The sequence below is a fragment of the Equus caballus genome, chromosome 30, assembly GCF_041296265.1.
Source record: "Equus caballus isolate H_3958 breed thoroughbred chromosome 30, TB-T2T, whole genome shotgun sequence".
Lineage (NCBI taxonomy): Eukaryota > Metazoa > Chordata > Mammalia > Perissodactyla > Equidae > Equus > Equus caballus.
Genome location: NC_091713.1, coordinates 33,113,902 through 33,131,614, shown reverse-complemented (window position 1 = coordinate 33,131,614; position 17,713 = coordinate 33,113,902). Strand labels below are relative to the sequence as shown.

The 17,713-nt window shown below is 33.7% G+C and overlaps 1 protein-coding gene across 22 annotated transcripts in view; it reads left to right on the top strand.

Moving 5' to 3' along the window:
* Positions 1-17,713, top strand: part of LOC100060734 (complement factor H-related protein 4) — an 86,157-nt gene that overhangs the window by 65,634 nt on the left and 2,810 nt on the right. For 19 of the 22 annotated variants that reach the window (XM_070255793.1, XM_070255792.1, XM_070255794.1 and 16 more), the window contains 5 exons: positions 4,353-4,529; positions 5,306-5,488; positions 5,586-5,765; positions 8,202-8,372; positions 16,829-17,011. In XM_070255793.1, the coding sequence (XP_070111894.1) occupies positions 4,353-4,529; positions 5,306-5,488; positions 5,586-5,765; positions 8,202-8,372; positions 16,829-17,011 (894 nt within the window). Of the gene's footprint in view, positions 1-4,352; positions 4,530-5,305; positions 5,494-5,585; positions 5,766-8,201; positions 8,373-16,828; positions 17,012-17,713 lie in introns of all 22 variants that reach the window. The other 3 variants (XR_011434191.1, XR_011434192.1, XR_011434190.1) reach the window with 1 other exon arrangement.

Sequence of the window (17,713 nt, the reverse complement as noted above, 5' to 3'; positions counted from 1 at the left end):
GATACTGAAAAGCTGAAAGCTTTTCCTCAAGGATCAGGAAAAGACAAGGATGCTCACTCCCACCACTTGTCTTAAACATAGTACTGGAGGTCCCAGCCAAAGCAATTAGGAAACAAAAGGAAATAAAAGGCATCCAAATAGGAAAGAAAGAAGTAAAGTGGTCTCTGTTTGCAGCTGACGTGATCTTTACATAGAAACCCTAAAGACTCCACCAAAAAACTGTTATAATTAATAAGATAATTCAGTAAAGTTTTGGGGTAGAAAAATAAATATTTGAAAATCGTTTCCATCCATACACTAATGATATAGTATTAGAAAGAGAAATGAAGAAAATGATCCACTTACAATAGCATAAAAAAAAGAAAATATCTAGGAATAAATTTAACAAGGAAGTGAAAGACCTTTACCCTGAAGACTAGACTATAAGATGCAGATGAAATAAATTGAAGACACAAATAATGGAAGGATATTCCATGTTTATGGAGTGGAAGAATTAACATTGTTAAAATGTCCACACAACCAAAAGTGATCTACAGACACAATGCAATACTTATCAAATCTGATCGGTATATTTCAAAGAAATATAAAAAACAATCCTAATATTTATATGGATCCACAGAAGACCCTCACACAGCCCAAGCAATCTTGAGAAAGCAAAACAAAGCTGAGACATCACACTTCCTGATTTCAAACTATATTACAAAGTGATAGCAATGAAAACAATATGATACAGGCATAAAAATAGACACAGATCAATGGAACAGAATCAGCAGTCCAGAAATAAACCCATGAATATATAGTCAACTAATATTTGAGAAGGGAGCCAAGAATACACAATGGGGGAAGGAGTGTCTTTAGTAAATAGTGTTGGAAAAGCTGAATATCCACAAGCAAAAGAATGAAATGAGATGCCTATATTAAATCACTGACGAAAACTAAGGGGATTAAAGACAAATATAAGACTTGAAACCATAAAACTCCTAGAATAAAACATAGAAAAATATCTTTTTGACATTGGTCTGGGAAAAGATATTTTTTTTTGATGTGACACCAGAAGCACAGGCAATAAAGGCTAAAGTAAATAAATAGGACTACATCAAACTAAAAAGCTTCTGTTCAGCGAATCAACAAATAAAGAGGTAACCTAGGGAATGGGAGAAATATTTGTCTGAGTAAAAAAATATCATAAGGCACTTATACAACTCAACAGCAAAACAATCTAATTAAGAAATAGGCAAAGGATCTGAATAGACATTTTTCTGAAGAATACAGGCAAATAGCAAACCAGTACATGAAAAGGTACCCCAAATCACTAATAATCAGGTATATGCAAATAAAAATTACAAGGAGATATCACCTAATTAATTTTTTGATTAAAGTATAATTGTTTTGTTATTCTAAATGCAATTGGTCCTATTATTTAAAACTGGGCACTCACTACCAAAATTATAGTTTCTTACAACTTATTCAACTATTTTGCTCCTGAGTTTCTGCTTTACTCCTGCCACCTAGATATTAATGTCTGCAGGTCCTGAGAGGAGCTCTTTATTTTATATTCCAACTTTGACAAGTTCTGGGCACTATTACATGACTCTCTTTTATGTTTGCCAATCAGCTATCTGTTTTCCTGGGTTAGATTAGGGCTTGAATCTGTAGAAAACTGAGTGGATGCGGAGTGTTCCAAGCCAAAGGAACAGTGTGTGCAAAGCTTTGAAAACAAGGTAATATTTGGGAAATCTCAGGGTGAGCTGATTCTACTCAAGATGTGGGAGAATTTCATGATCTGAGGCTGGATGGGAGGCAAAGGAAAGATTATCCAGGTTAATTCAGGGCATGTTAGCATCTGGATTAACATTATGATTGATGAAAAGTCATGAAGGAGTGTTAAGGAGAGGAATGACATAAATTTATTTGGATTTTTGAAAGTTTTTCTTCCCCTATATGCTGTGCTTGTGATGAACAAGAGAAGATTCAAGAGTCTATGTAGGGTGAAAAATGGCGATGATTGGGATAAGGTGATGGCTGAGAGATGCAGAGCAGAGGACGGATTTGAGATGTATTTTGGAAGTAGAAATCACAGGCAATGCTCCGAAATGTTGGGTGTGAGAAAGAGTAAAAGGTCAACTCACATGTTTGATTTTATATTTATAAGCAAGCAGGCAAATGGCAATGCCTTTTGGTGACGTGGTTCTGGGCAGAGAGAGAGCACTTTGGAAGGACCACCACAACTTTTGAGTGGGACACATTATGGTTGAGCTGCCCATGGACAAGAAAAATGGTATATGTAAGCCACAGAGTTAGATGTATATACATGTGGGATTATACCATATACCAAGAGATATACATGTGGGATTATCTCTATATAAATGATGATATAAAATTGGAAAATAATATGGAATGAAAAGAAAAGAGAGCTAAGGACTGGGCCCTGAAGCATTCCAACCTTTAGGTGTCAGATAGAAGAGAAATAGGCAGCAAAGTTGAAAGAAATAAGGAAGACCTTGAGAATTGAGAGAAAAAAATTTGTTTTCTGGGATTAGCGGTAGATGCATGTTTTATGAAGCCAGAAGCATTTACAATTTTGAGGGTCTTTTTTAAAGAAGAATGTAAAATCATGACTATATAATTCCCATGATCTTTACAATGTCATCACATGAGAGAAAACATGAAGGACAGAAAGCAAGAGTAACAGAGACAGCAGTAAAAACTCACACGGCCAATATGGCTTTCTATTGCAAATTTTGTAAAAATTTATGACCTTAAAACTTACGACCTTGTGAACACATTGGTAGGAATTCACCAGTGCAGTGTAGGCCTCCAAATATCTAATGAACAAATGACAGCTTAGTATTCTTTTGAAACAACTTCCCTCAACCATGTAGCAGAAAAGTGCACACGGATTGGCTGATATCTGAGTTTATTTCAAATATCCTGGATGTTCTCTCCTTTGGGGAGAAGTTTCCAAAGAATTGTTGTTATCATAAGCCACTTAAGCCCAGCAAAGTGTACAGCTATCTTAAACAAATGTACACTTCAGAATAAAAAACTCATACTCATGTTTCCAAGCATCAGTGCTGGAATTTAGGATTTTGACTTTCCGGTAAAGACAAATATCTCTAATTCAGGGTATGCCCATTCTAACTCTTCTTTAAATCACATTTCTTAAGTCATTATCTTTATATAAATAGAACAGTTATAAAATAGGCTAGAGCCAAGGTCTTTTGTTGCTGTTGTTAAGGCGGCATTTTTCACAATGTGGTAGAGAATTTATATAAAATGAGCACAAAATATATAAACAAAGACACATACAAATAAAAGAATTGCTATATAGAAATTGTAACAGAATTTTAGGAGGGGAATCCAAGTGTTTCTCATCAAGTGTGACCTTCTCAACTAAGCTACAAAACTCAACATAAACAAAAACGAAAGCAAATTTATTGAGTTATTTTTGGTGGTGTTACTTTTAAAAATAGTTAACGTATATCTAATTTTATGAACATGTCTTCATACTTGACTTTTAGATAGTATGAAATTTCTTTTTAGTCTGATTATCATTTTTAAATTAATTTTTAATTTCATAAATTATTAGCAAAACTGTAAAATTACAAATAAGAATAAGGCATTTATTGATAATATTTAGCAATGTCACAAGTTTCACAAGTTTTAAGGGGTAATTTCACACATTTCTAACTTGAATTAGAATAATTAACTGTTTATTAGTATCTAGTATAAACTAAAGGTATAATAAGAATAGGTAGTTTTATATTATATGAATATTCAGAATCCCTGGAATACACCTAGCTATGTGTCCTCAAACACGATTCTTCATTTTGCTTCAAGTTTCACTTTGAATTCTTCAAATGCAGAATATAAATTAAGCAGTTTTTAATGTTCCTCTAACTAAAGTGCATTAGAAATCTCTCTTTTGTGTGTTTTGGTTCCCCAATTATATTAAATGAAAATACCAGCTTTTATTTGTGTGAAATTTAAAAGTTGTAGCGTTATTTTTTTTAATGTGAGAGAGTACTTTTATGTTCTGAGAGTACATAAAGTATAACATTAAATTTTATAAATTTCAGCAATAAAATCAGATTTGGTATAAGGTAATTGAATTTACAAATAAATTTTCTGGACACAAAAATTGCTGTTCAATACCTCACTATGTCTCAAAGAGTCTCATATGGATTTAGAGGGCGTATAAACCTAATCCTTAACTTTTTTCAGGCAAGAGGTTTTTATCTAGTGCCTCTCTGTATATGCAGTTGTCAAGCCCTCGTTTTTACAAGACACATATAAAACTTACTTTGGCAATGATTATATTCTTTCATTAAATTGCATGACCTCTTTTATAGGAAAAGAATGCAGTATTCCCCAAATAGACGCCTACTTAAATGTTGAGCCCAAGAAAGACAGATACAAGGTTGGAGATGTGTTGAAATTCTCCTGCAGACAAAGACGTAAAACAGTTGGAGCAGATTCAGTTCAGTGCTACCACTTTGGATGGTCCCCTGGTTTTCCAACATGTAAAGGTGAATATGTATCTTACAATTGCTGACACAAGAATTAGAATTGTGGATATCAACGTTATGTTTCCTCTCCTAATTTTCTGTTGGCTTCCAGTGTGTTCATAATTCACTAAACCAGAGATATATCCATGAAAGACATGTGTTCCATAGTAGATACTTCAGATTTCCTTCTCTAAGGAATTAATCTCCAATTGTTTCTTGCAATGTGCACTGGAAGTCTCCATGGTGTCTGACGCTGAAGGGATTTCTTTTGTTACTTTTCCTTTGCCTACAGTTCCACCATTAACATTGGACATTTTATATGGCATGGGCATTACCTCAGGTTTCACTGAGTATGTTTAAGCAATATTCAAGCAGCTCATTGTCAGTCCAATCACACATGCATAGCTTAATAAAAGCAAATCTATGTTGATCAAATGCTTGACTCAAATGACAATGTTTTCTCAAAAAGTTTTGATAAAATGTTTCCGTAGAATATGAATGTTGCTCTAATTAACATGACCATATTCACTGGATTGCATACATCTTTACAACTTCTAGATTATTGAACGTATTTTCTGGCCTTAAATATACTTTCAATCTGCTAGCTTAGTAGTATAAGTAAGAGAACTGGGAAAGATGAATCTGGTGTACACAGTTTTTTTGTCATTGTTTAAGAATGCTCTAGTAAATTATATAATAAATAATGATTTAATTAAGTAAAAATATCCTCATTTTTCTGGATTTTTAAGTTGCAAACCAATAATTTAACCATTAATTACACAATATTTCTTCTATAGGTCAAGTACAATCGTGTAGTCCACCTCCTCAACTCCCTAATGGGAAAATTAAAGAAGCAAAGAAAGAAGAATATGGACACAATGAAGTGGTGGAATATGTTTGCAGTCCTAGATTTCTGTTGAGGGGTTCTAACAAAGTTCAATGTATTGATGGAGGATGGACAACGTTGCCTGTGTGTATTGGTAATGTATGAAAATATTAATATTTAAAGTTAATCAACACTTTTGTTTGTTTCCATACACAGACATAAATAAACATATTTCTGTGAAATTTTCACAGAGGAGAAGAGTACATGTGGAGATGTACCTGGCCTTGATCATGGCTATGTCGAGCCTTCTGCCCCTCCCTATCGCCATGGAGACTCAGTAGCGTTCACTTGCAAAGAAGCATTTACAATGATTGGACACAGATCAATTACATGTATTCGTGGAACATGGACCCAACTTCCTCAGTGCATTGGTGAGAATGCCCTTCTCAAATTATAATTTAATAGGATTTAATATTTTCACTGTAAAAACTATATTTGAAACCGTATTTTTGAAATTTAGAGATATTCTTGAAAATATCAGGTTTTAATTTATAATGAATCCAAACATTTGTTGTTGATAATTCAATGTTTCTACAGAGGACAAATATAGACTAGCAATATAATTTTATGAATCTTTCTATCCTTGATATTAACATTGTTTATAAGCATGAAGCTAAATTTTACTTAAAGATATTTACATGACTAAAATATGAGTACTAGTTACCAGAAAATTAGAACTATATTTGCACAAATACCAGTTTTGTTTTTCTATGGCAGTCTTTCTTTCAAGCCCTGGACAACTAAAGGAAATAAAGTTGAGAAAATACCCTCTTGCTATACTCCTATAGGAATCTTGCCTCTCTCAGAGCTTCTAACAATGATACTTTCTCAGTCTGTTTCAAATGCAGCAAAAAGAAGTTAATAAGCCAGATAATGGGTGGGCCACAAACCCTATTAGTCAGGAGTGTAGCTCAGACATAGGAGGCAGTTGAGGTTGGGCCAGGAAACAAATCTGATTGATGCCCTTCACTCTGTAAGAGAATCATCCTGACCATTGGATGACCAAGTCTGTGATGACTACCTGGGAGAATGTTGGGGGCCCTCTTTCATTTTTCCTTTAGAATGAGTTCCTTCCTGGAGTTTTCCTCGAATCTACATTGAATGAGACCCCTGGATGTCCACTCTTACTTATTCATCAGATTTCTAGTCATTGATTATTCCAAAGAGCAGGTAGAGCTCAGCCTCTGCTGCATTAGAGCAGGAAGTCATAGCTGTCTTGTTCACTTACGTGTTCCCAACACCCAAAGATGGGCTGACATACAGGAGACATGCAATAGGAGTTTGTTAAATGAATCAATGAATTTTGTTGCATTAATCCTTAAATTTTCATTAAACATATGCCTGTCAAAAATATTGCCAGTTCTTCAAGAGTAAGCCTCATCTTTGTCCTCTTCTATCTCCACAAATGATCTCATCCCATTATTTATGGGAGAAAAACCCAAAGTAATATCAGGCATGAAAACTCACAACTTTTAATCCCAACTTACACCAAATATCTGCTTCAATTATTACTCTCCTCTGATCTCAGAGTTTCCCTTTCTCAGATGAGTCCTCTACCTATATTCAGCTTCACATAATCCCCTTCCAGCTGTCATAGGCCTTATTCCGATTTTCTCATTTTGTACCTCCCCCTAGTCTAGATTTTCATTCTTTTCAGTTTGTTTATTTTCTCCTAAAAATCAGATGAATCCTTTCAGAAACCAAGAAATCACAGGACATAATGACAACCGCCACCACTCCTATTGATTATAGATCTTCCTTCGCTTACCATCTCTTGAAGAATATCTAGTTTTTTCTCCCTCAACACTCTAGACCAGTGACCCAAAGAGGACTAACCCTCAAGCCTCTGGTGTGTTTTGAGTGTCTCCTTTTTAGAAATGTTGTTTCAAGGTTACCATACAAAATCATTACTGTTTTTGGGCCAATTACTTGACTTTTCTTTATTCTGTTCATTCTCACTTGACTCTGATCTTTAACAAATCCTTAACAATGCTACCAAAAATCTACACTGATATTTTATCAGAGTCAAAAGGACTCTCATCTGCATTGAATTTCTGAAATATGTAGCTATATAGAAAGCTTCTACAGTCAATATTTAACTCATATTGGAACCAGTAAATATTTATTATTTTGGTAATGCAATATTATTGAGTTTTAGGATGATCTGGTGTTTAAAATAGCTTCTTAAAAATTCCAAGATTATGTGTAGAACACAGATCATGACTTTAAACACACAATTTCTTATTCCAATTATCTATCTCTGTTTAAATATCTGCTTAAATATTCACCTTCTAAACATACATCTCAGATGTACTTTTCCTGCTATATTACATTATCTTTCTTGAAAAAATATATTTAACCTAGCAACTTCATATACTCTAGCTCCACAGGTAATTGTTTTTACTTTAATGTTTTAAGATTGTGGATTAAGAATGATGTAGAGATGCTTGAGATCGAGAAACAAATGAATGTGGCCATTTGCACAGATTTCAGATATGCGATCAAATTTAGTCATGAACTGACTGTTCACTGTGTAGGTCATCCAAAAAAGTGAACTGCTTATGCTCTTCCAAACTCCAAAATGTCTATATGATGGTTCTTTTCTCTGAAATTTCAAAGACTGGACACAGGGCTTATGTTCATACATAACAGCCTGCCTTATGCAATACGATTGGCAATAACTTGGTTGGTGGTATTTAAAGGCATGCATTCTATTTTCATTATGCTATTGACTGTAGAGCTCTTTTTTGTAGTAGTTGCTTTGATACTTACAATTCTACTTTTCCACGAAACCTTTAATTTTATAGCAACAGATAAGCTTGAGAAGTGTAAGTTACCAAAGTTAACTGCACGTGAGGCAGAGCTATCAGATAACGTTGAATTTAATCATAACACCAACATAAGTTACAAATGTAAAGGAAAATACAAGCACTCAATCTGCATTAATGGAAGATGGGATCCTGAACTAACCTGTACGGGTAAGCTCTTATTTGTAATCTTTTCAAAATTTTATTCTATTTCTTCCTAAAGTGTGAAAGTGAAAAATTTAGGTATTTATTATTACAAATAATTTTCAACCTGGAAGGTAATTCAGAAATTAACCAAAACATTGTTTCTACATTGTTAATTGTATCACATGCGGTAATCAGCTATATAACAAACCACCCAGAAACTTGGTGGCTTTAAATTAACATCTGGGCAGTAGGTGTGCTCATTACTATCAGAACAACATTGCCTCTAAATCCTTATGTTACACACAAATCTGTCTATGCCTATGCCTGTGACCATTATGTATCAGTATATCTATATACATATCTATGTGTGTATGTATCTATGTATCTATCCATCATCTGTTTACCTATTTATCTATATCAATGTTGAAAACTCTGAGTCATATTGATACCACTGATTTCAGTTGAATAGAGCAGGGTTCATTCCAGTTTTCCACTTTTCATATCTGTATTTGTATCCTCTAAGTTTAGGATACCTTGAGTCACTATCCTCAATATTTTTACCAATTTCCTCAAGCCTAAAATACACAGAAAATAGTATCATACTAATGTAAAAACAAATCTCCTATCTACAGTTTAACATATCTTTAGTTCTTTTTTAAAAGAAATAAGCAATATTTACAGGCAGTAAAGTACACATGTTCTACATTTTCTTCTAGAAGCTGTATAGTTTTAGCATTTATATTTAGGTATATTATCCATCTTACATTAATTTTTGAGTATGGTGTAATATAGGGATTGGTGTTCTCTATCATATATAGATAGCCAGTTGTTTTAGCAGTATGTCTGGAAAAGTTATTTTTTTTATCGTGGTCATAACATTTTATAACATTGTGAAATTTCAGTTGTTCATTAATATTTGTCAGACACCCTATAAATGTGCCCCGTTACCCCTTGTGCCCACCCCTCCTCACTTCCCCCTGGTAACCACTAAATTCTCCTCTTTGTCCGTAAGTTTGTTTATGTGTGGAGAAGGTTTTGAAGTGAAAATGAATTGACTATGGAAGTGTTGATTTACTTCTAGACTCTCTATTCAGTCCATTTATCCATTTCTCTCTCCTTAGCGCTGACACATTACCTTGGTAACTGTAGCTTTATAGTAAATCTTGAAGTCTGATCGATATATTCTCCAATTATGTTCTTCCTTTTCAAGATTATTTTAGTTCTTCTGGTGTTTTCATTAACAGAAATTTCAGGAAACACATCAATTTCTATAAAATGTCTGTTTGTATAATGAAAGAGATGGCTTGTATAATGAAAGATAAATTAGGAAGAATTGACATCTTAACCATATTGAGTGTTCAATCCATAAGCATGATATCTATCTTCAATTATTTATTTCTGGTTCTATTTTCTCGGCAATGTTTTAAGTATAGACGATTTGCAGTTTAAAATATTTATTCATATTTTATATTTTTCATGTTACAAATGCAATTTTAACACATATTTTCCAATATTTTTGCTGCAGGTATAAAGAAATGCACTTCATTTTTATATATTAATTTTTATCCTCTGAAACTATACTAAGGTGGTTTATTCATTTTGAGTGTTCTTTGTAAGCAGCTATGTCATAGCAAATGCAAGATTTTTTTTCTGTTGGTCCATTTTTATTTTGAGTTTTTGTTTCTTTTCTTATCCTATTGCACTGACTAGGACCTCTAGGAAATTGTTGTAAGCAAGTGATAATAATAAACATATTTGTCTTATTCCTGACTACTGGGAGAAGATATTCAAAATTTAACTACAATTATAATGTCAGTTTAGAACTTTTTTTAGATGCTTTATCAGATTAGGGGAATCCTTTATCAGATTAGGGGAATCTCCTTCTGGTCCGACTTAGCTCAGTGAGAAATTGTACCGTCAACCAGTGTTGAATGTTTTTAAATGCTTTTTATGCATCTAGAGGTGTGATGATATGACTCTGAATTTTGTTAATGTGGTGAATTACCTCTATAAATTTTTGAATGTTGAACAAATCTCTCATTCCTAGAGTTGTCTACTTGGGGGTGAGATATTATTCTCTCTCTATTTTCATGTATTTGAGTTGCTCATATACTTTCAACGATTCGTGTGTCTTTATTCATGGGGATATTGATCTACATTACTTTTTCTTGTAATGTCTCTGCCGGGTTTTGTTATCAGGGATTTTGTGGCCTCGAAAAGCAAATTGAGAAGAGTTCACTGCTCCTTTGCTTTCAAAAGTACATGTGTAAAATTGTTACACATAATATTATTGTATTATTTTTCCCTTAAATGATCAATAGAATTCACCTGTAAAGTTGTCTGATATGTAGTTTGCTTTTTTGGAAGGTTTACCTGGTGAAGAATTTAATTTCTTGAAGAAGTAGTGGGTTATTTAGATTTTCCCTATTTTCTTTTGTCAAAACGTAAGCAAGTTGTATTTTTCGAGAAATATCTCCATTTTATCTAATTTATCAAATTTATTGGCATACAATTGTTTCTAACAGTCACCTAATCTTCTATTTTCCTTTTAATTTTATAGTTTGTCTGGTGATATCACTTCTTTCATTCTGATATTAACATTTGTCTCCCTCTTTTATTTTGATCATTCTTTACAGAGCTTTTTAAACTATTTTCAAATAATTGATTTTAACACTCTTAATTTTCCCTCTTCTATTTTTTAGCTTTACTAACATTCGCTATTTTTAGCTTTGTTAATTTTCTCTGTTCCCTCTCTTCTTTCTCTTTTTCCTCTCTTCCGTGGAATTATTGTTTTCTTACTTCTTATTACTTTGATTTCAATTTTACTCTTTTTTCCGTTTAAGTAGAAAATGAAAACATGGATTTAAACTATCCTACTTTTTAAATGTAAATCTTTAAAACTACATTTTTCTTTCTAAATACTGCTTTAGCTATGTTGCAAAAAAATTTATATCCATTTTATTTTCATTTAATTCGATGTGAAATATTTTCTAAAATTCTTTTTGATTTCTTCTTTGACTTGTCCGTTATTGAGATATTTGTTGTTGCTTTCCAAATATTAAGGTTTTCCAAATAATTTATTTCCTTTTAACAGCTTTATTGTGGTATGATCTTTGTATAAAGAATTGCATATATTTATTGTGTACAAATTGATGAGTATCATGGATGTTTGCCTAGATAAATTATTCTTATTTATTGCTAATGTAATTCTGTTGTCACAGAATATATTCTGTAAGATTGCAATGCTTTTAAATTTATTCACGTTTTTAAATTTTTAAAATTTTATTTATTTTTGTTTATATTATTCCTTTATTATATATATATTTTTTTTATTTTTATTTTTCATTGTGGTAACATTGGTTTTTAACATTATATAAATTCCAAGTGCATGTCATTATGTATTTCAATTTCTGTGTAGATTACAACATGTTTACCACCCAAAACTAATTACAATCCATCACCACGCACATGTACCTAATCACCCCTTTCACCCTCCTCCTTCTCCACTTCCTGTCTGGTAAGCACCATCCAGTCTCTGTTTCTATGTGTTTGTCATTGTTCTTATGAGTGAGATCTTCTACTTGTGAGTGAGATCATCTGGTATTTGACTTTGTCCCTCTGACTTATTTCACTTAACATAACACCCTCAAGGTCCATCCATGTTGTCACAAACAGCTGAATTTCATCATTTCTTATGGCTGAGTAGTATTCCATTGTGCATATATACATCTTCTTTATCCATTTGTCCCCTGATGGGACCCTGGGTTGCTTTTCTTGTCTATTGTGAAGAGTGCTGCAATGAACATAGGGGTGCACGTATCTTTATGCATTCATCTTTTCATGTTCTTTGGATAAATACTCAGCAGTGGAATAGCTGGGTCATATGGTAGATCTATTTTTAATCTTTTTTAAAAGATTTTTAAAAAAACTTTTCCATTTTGCCCCAAAGCCCCCCAGTACATAGTTGTGTATTTTTAGTTGTGGGTCCTTCTAGTTGTGGCATGTGGGATGCTGCCTCAGCATGGCTTGATGAGCGGTGCCATGTCTGCGCCCAGGATTCAAACTGGCAAAACCCTGAGCACTGAAGCATAGCGTATGAACTTAACCACTCTGCCACGGGGCTGGCCCCTTATTTTTAATTTTTTGAGGATCCCTCTACTGTTTTCCATAGTGGCTGCACCAGTTTGCACTCCCACCACGGGAGTGTTTCAGGGTTCCCTTCTCTCCACATCCTCTCCAACACTTATTGTTTCCTGTCTTGTTCATTATAGTCATTCTGATGAGAGTGAGGTGATATATCATTGTAATTTTGATTTGCTTTTCCCTGATAATTAATGTCATTGAACATCTTTTCATGTGCCTGTTAGCCATCTGTATATCTTCTTTGGAGAAATGTCTGTTTGGATCTTTTGCCCAGTTTTTAATTGGGTTGTTAGATTTTTTTGTTGTTGAGATGTATGAGTCCTTTGTATATTTTGGATATTAACCACTTATCTGATATGTGGTTTGCAAATATCTTCTCCCAATTGTTAGGTTGTCTTCTCGTTTTGTTGATGGTTTCCTTTGCTGTGCAGAAGCTTTTTTGTTTGATGTAGTTGTGTTTTATATTATTTCCCTTGCACAGTCAGACATGGTACTTGAAAATATGCTGCTAAGACCAATGTTGAAGAGCGTACTACCTATGTTTTCTTCTAGGAGTCTCATGGTTTCAGGTCTTACATTCAAGTCTTTAGTCCATTTTGAGTTAATTTTTGTGTATGGTGTAAGATAGTGGTCTACTTGCATCTTTTTTGCATGTGGCTGTCCAGTTTTCCCAATACCATTTACTGAAGAGACTTTCCTTTCTCCATTGTCCATTGTACGTTCTTGGTTCTCTTGTTGAAAATGAGCCATTCATAGACATGTGGGTTTATTTCTGGGCTCTCAACTCTGTTCCATTCATCTGTGTGTCTGTTTTTGTGCCAGTACCATGCAGGTTTTGGTTACTATTGCTTTGTAGCATATTTTGAAATCAGAGAATGTGATATCTCCAGTTTTGTGCTTTTTTCTCAGGATTTCTGTGGCTATTCAGGGTCTTTGGTTGTTTTATTTAATTTTAGGACTCTTTGTTCTATTTCTGCGAAAAATGTTGTTGGAACTTTGATAGGGATTTCATTGGGCCTGTAGATTGCTTTAGAAAGTATGGGCATTTTAACTGCGTTAATTCTTCCAACACAACAACGCGGAATATCTTTCCATTTCTTTGTATCTTCGATTTGTTTCAACAATGTTTTATAGTTTTCGGTGTCCAGATCTTTCACCTCTTTTGTTAAGTTTATTCCTAGGTATTTTATTCTTTTTGTTGCAATTGTAAATGGGATTGTATTCTTAATTTCTCTTTCCGCTGCTTCATTGTCAGTGAATAGAAACACAACTGATTTTTGTATGTTGATTTTGTATCTTCATGCTTTTTTTATTGCACAGCTTATTTCCTATCTTTGTGATGCTTTCATTCTCATATAAAAGCGTATGTATACTCTAGTTGTTGGATCAGGTTAAAGTGGTTCATGGTGTTCTTCAAATTTATATATGTCCTTTCAAAATTTTTTGTCTGGTTGTTCTATCAGTCAGAGCAAGACGGCTATCAGTATTGCTAACTAGGATGGTGGATTTGATTATTTCTTCCTTTGGTTTTGTCCATCTTTGCTTCACATATTTAATGCATTTTAGATACATATGCATTTATGATAAATTTGCCCTTGTAAATTATCAGTTTATAATGATAAAATATTTCTGGATAATTTTTGTAATACTTCTGTCTTGAAGTCTATATTATTTTAACACACTCGATTAATTTGAAACAATTGCTCATTTCCATGTGATAAAGGAATTCCAAACAGATTTCAAATGATCAGTGTTGTCAAACCATTCTCTCTAAATTGAAAGCAAAAAGAAAATAATAAGAGAACTAACTACACACCTTATTCACTTATCTTACAAATCTGTAAAAAAATCCTTTATGAATGATTAAATAACAGAAAATATTTTAAATAAAATGACAATGGTAGCAGTACACATTGAAATATATGGGATACAGCAAGGGCAGAGATATTTATAGCTTTAAAACATGCATTATGAAACAAAGAACGAAATAAAAGCAATAAGGATTAAAATCCAGAAGCCAGAAAGGAACATGCACCCAAAGAACATAGAAGGAAAGAATAATTAAAGCATCAATTATTATGACAAAATCTTAAAAAAGCATAAATGGCTAATTTTCAGAATAATAATTCAGCTGTTAGGGAAATTTAATAAATAGACCAACCTCTGGCAAAACATATCAAGAAAAAGTTCAAATTAAGATTATTAGGACAAAGGTGGTTAAATATCAGACACAGAAGAAAATAAATCCTTGAGAATATATAGAAAAAACATGCCAAGATATTTAAGACAGAAGTATGAAAAATATTTTTGATGGAATATAAAACACTCCTATTGAGTTAGATAGAAATATGACAATATTAGTAAGCATGAGTGAAGTGTATTCAGTCAAACATTTCCTTGAATTGAATAGAAAATGTTGGCCAATTGAAAGGATTTACTAGCCTTCCTGTTGTATACCCAGTGTAATGAAATAAAGATCCAGTATGAAGAAGACCATATGAAATTTTATTATTTCATCAACATTTCATTCTTTCATCCTTTTTTCATTGTTTTCAAATTCATTGTCTTTAATGAAATAAAGACACAGTATGACAAGAAAACATAAAACCAAGAAATCATGGAGAGGTCCTAAGTTTTCCAGGGATAGTCATCCAGAGTCTTCCCTCAGTTGAACACGACATGCTCTGTCTTCAGATTGGGAACTGCCAAGATACATCTGCAGTATCTCAGTTTTATACAAGTTTACAGAGGGACGTTTTATAGCTTGCTGGTCATGTAACTAAAGCCAGGCTATCTTACCTGTTCAACCGGGTGCATTTCATCAATCCATATATCCGTTAACAGTGTAGGCAAGCTGGTAAACAGTTCCTCCAGGGGAGTTTTCAACTTTTAACAACACACTAGAAACCATTAGTGAACATACCTAATTCTTATCTTGGCCAAGAAGCTCTATCAAATTATTTGAACATTAACTACATATATTTCTTCCTCTAGCTAATCAGCTTCCATTGGTAGAACATCTTGTGAGGGTTTTAATCCAATCCCAGTGTATTTGCTCATGGATATCTGTAAAAAAGATCCCAGGGGCCAGCCCCATTGCTTAATGGTTAAGTTCCAGTGCTCTGCTTTGATGTCTGAGGGTTTTGAGGTTCGGATCCTGGGTGTAGATATGTCACCACTCATCAAGCCATGCTGAGACAGCATCCCACATAGCACAACCAGAAGGACCACAACTACAATATACAACTATGTAGTGGGGGGCTTTGGGGAGAAAAGAAGGGAAAATAAATGAAGATTGGCTACAGATGTTAGCTCAAGTACCAATCTTTTTTTTTTTTTTAAAGATTTTATTTTTTTCCTTTTTCTCCCCAAAGCCCCCCGGTACATAGTTGTATATTCTTCGTTGTGGGTCCTTCTAGTTGTGGCATGTGGGACGCTGCCTCAGCGTGGTCTGATGAGCAGTGCCATGTCCGCTCCCAGGATTCGAACCAACGAAACACTGGGCCGCCTGCAGCAGAGCGCGTGAACTTAACCACTCGGCCACGGGGCCAGCCCCTCAAGTGTCAATCTTTAAAAAAAAAATGGGGCCCACCCCGTGGTTAAGTCCGCGTGCTCCACTGCTATGGCCCAGGATTTCACTGGTTCGGATCCTGGGTGCGGATGTGGCACTGCTTGTCAGGACTCGTCGAGGGGGTGTCCCACATGACACAACTAGAAGGACCTGCAGCTAAGATATACAGCTATGTACCGGGGGGTTGGGGGAGAAAAAGCAGAAAAATAAAAAAGAAAATTGAAAGATTGGCAACAATTGTTAGCTCAGGTGCTGATCTTTAAAATTAAAAAAAAGATTGGCAAAAGTTGTTGGCTCAGGTGCCGAACTTTAAAATAAAAAAAAAGCTTGGCAACAGTTGTTAGCTCAGGTGCCGATCGTTAAAAAAAATAAAGAAAACAAACCAAAAAAAAAAAAAAAAAACCAAACCTGTGATTAAAAAAAAAAAATCCCAGTATCAGTCTTTAGTTGGTGCCTGGGGTTGAATGAGTAACTCAGAACATCCAAAGGTTAGGAATAATCAAAATAGATTTTTCATAAATTATGCAAGATTGATTACAGAAAGTAGAAAAGGAAGAAACTCCAAGGAAGACCGTGGTAATGTAAACTAAACATGATAGATTAAAGGGCTATATAAGATGAAAAGTATAACATACTGAAACACAGAACATAACATAAATGTTTAATCTTTTATGGTACATTATTATTGAGTTTTCTACTTATTGACTTATTTGAATATTTTTAACTTATGACTTTTAATGAGGAAATCTAATTTTAATATTTTTAGAAGTACAAATACAGTCGTGCCCACCTCCACCTCAGATTCCCAATGCTCAAGATATGACAAGTACAGTGAATTATCGAGATGGAGAAAAAATATCTGTTCTCTGTCAAGAAAAATATCTAATTCGGGGAGCAGAAGAAATTGTGTGCAAAGACGGAAGATGGCAGTCAATACCACGCTGCGTGGGTCAGTAGCGCATGACTTGTTTCATGACATTCTTTCAAATAAACTAATACTCCCCTGTGCTTTGTGTAGATGAACAATATGAAGACCTTTCTCTATATCTGTTCCACTTTACCTTGAAACAGTGAATTGCAATCTAGGTATACAAATCAATCAGCATTCTTTCACTTCTACTGCGAAATTAATACAGACAAAAACTTTGAATTATTATGTAAGTATCAGACAACATTTCTGTTTAGGACTATTTTACTCCTCATGATGAACAGGACAAGAATGAAGTGGCATATTGAAGACGTGCATAGTAGCATAGATTTTTTGGAGCACCAAAATGCTTAGGTAAATGTTATAGTAGTCTTACAGGTCCTGGGAAAAAGAGTGTAATGAGGATTATGCTGTGCTGATAATAAAATTTTCATGGATTAACAACAAACCATTCTGTTGAATGCTTTCTACCAAAGGGTAATATGTGACAAAATAAAGTTTAACAAATTCTTGTTTAAGCAACAACAGCAACAAAGAGTTTTTTAATGAAAGCTCTTCATGTGATAATTGAATTATGAATCTTTGATTATAACCTTTGATTATCACATTAAACATAGTATCTTATTTTTACATCATTAATTAATTAAAATGATTTAAATCTACATGATGGATTTTCAATGAGTTGGTTTACAAAAGGTTTTAAGAATGATGTCCTTGACTGGC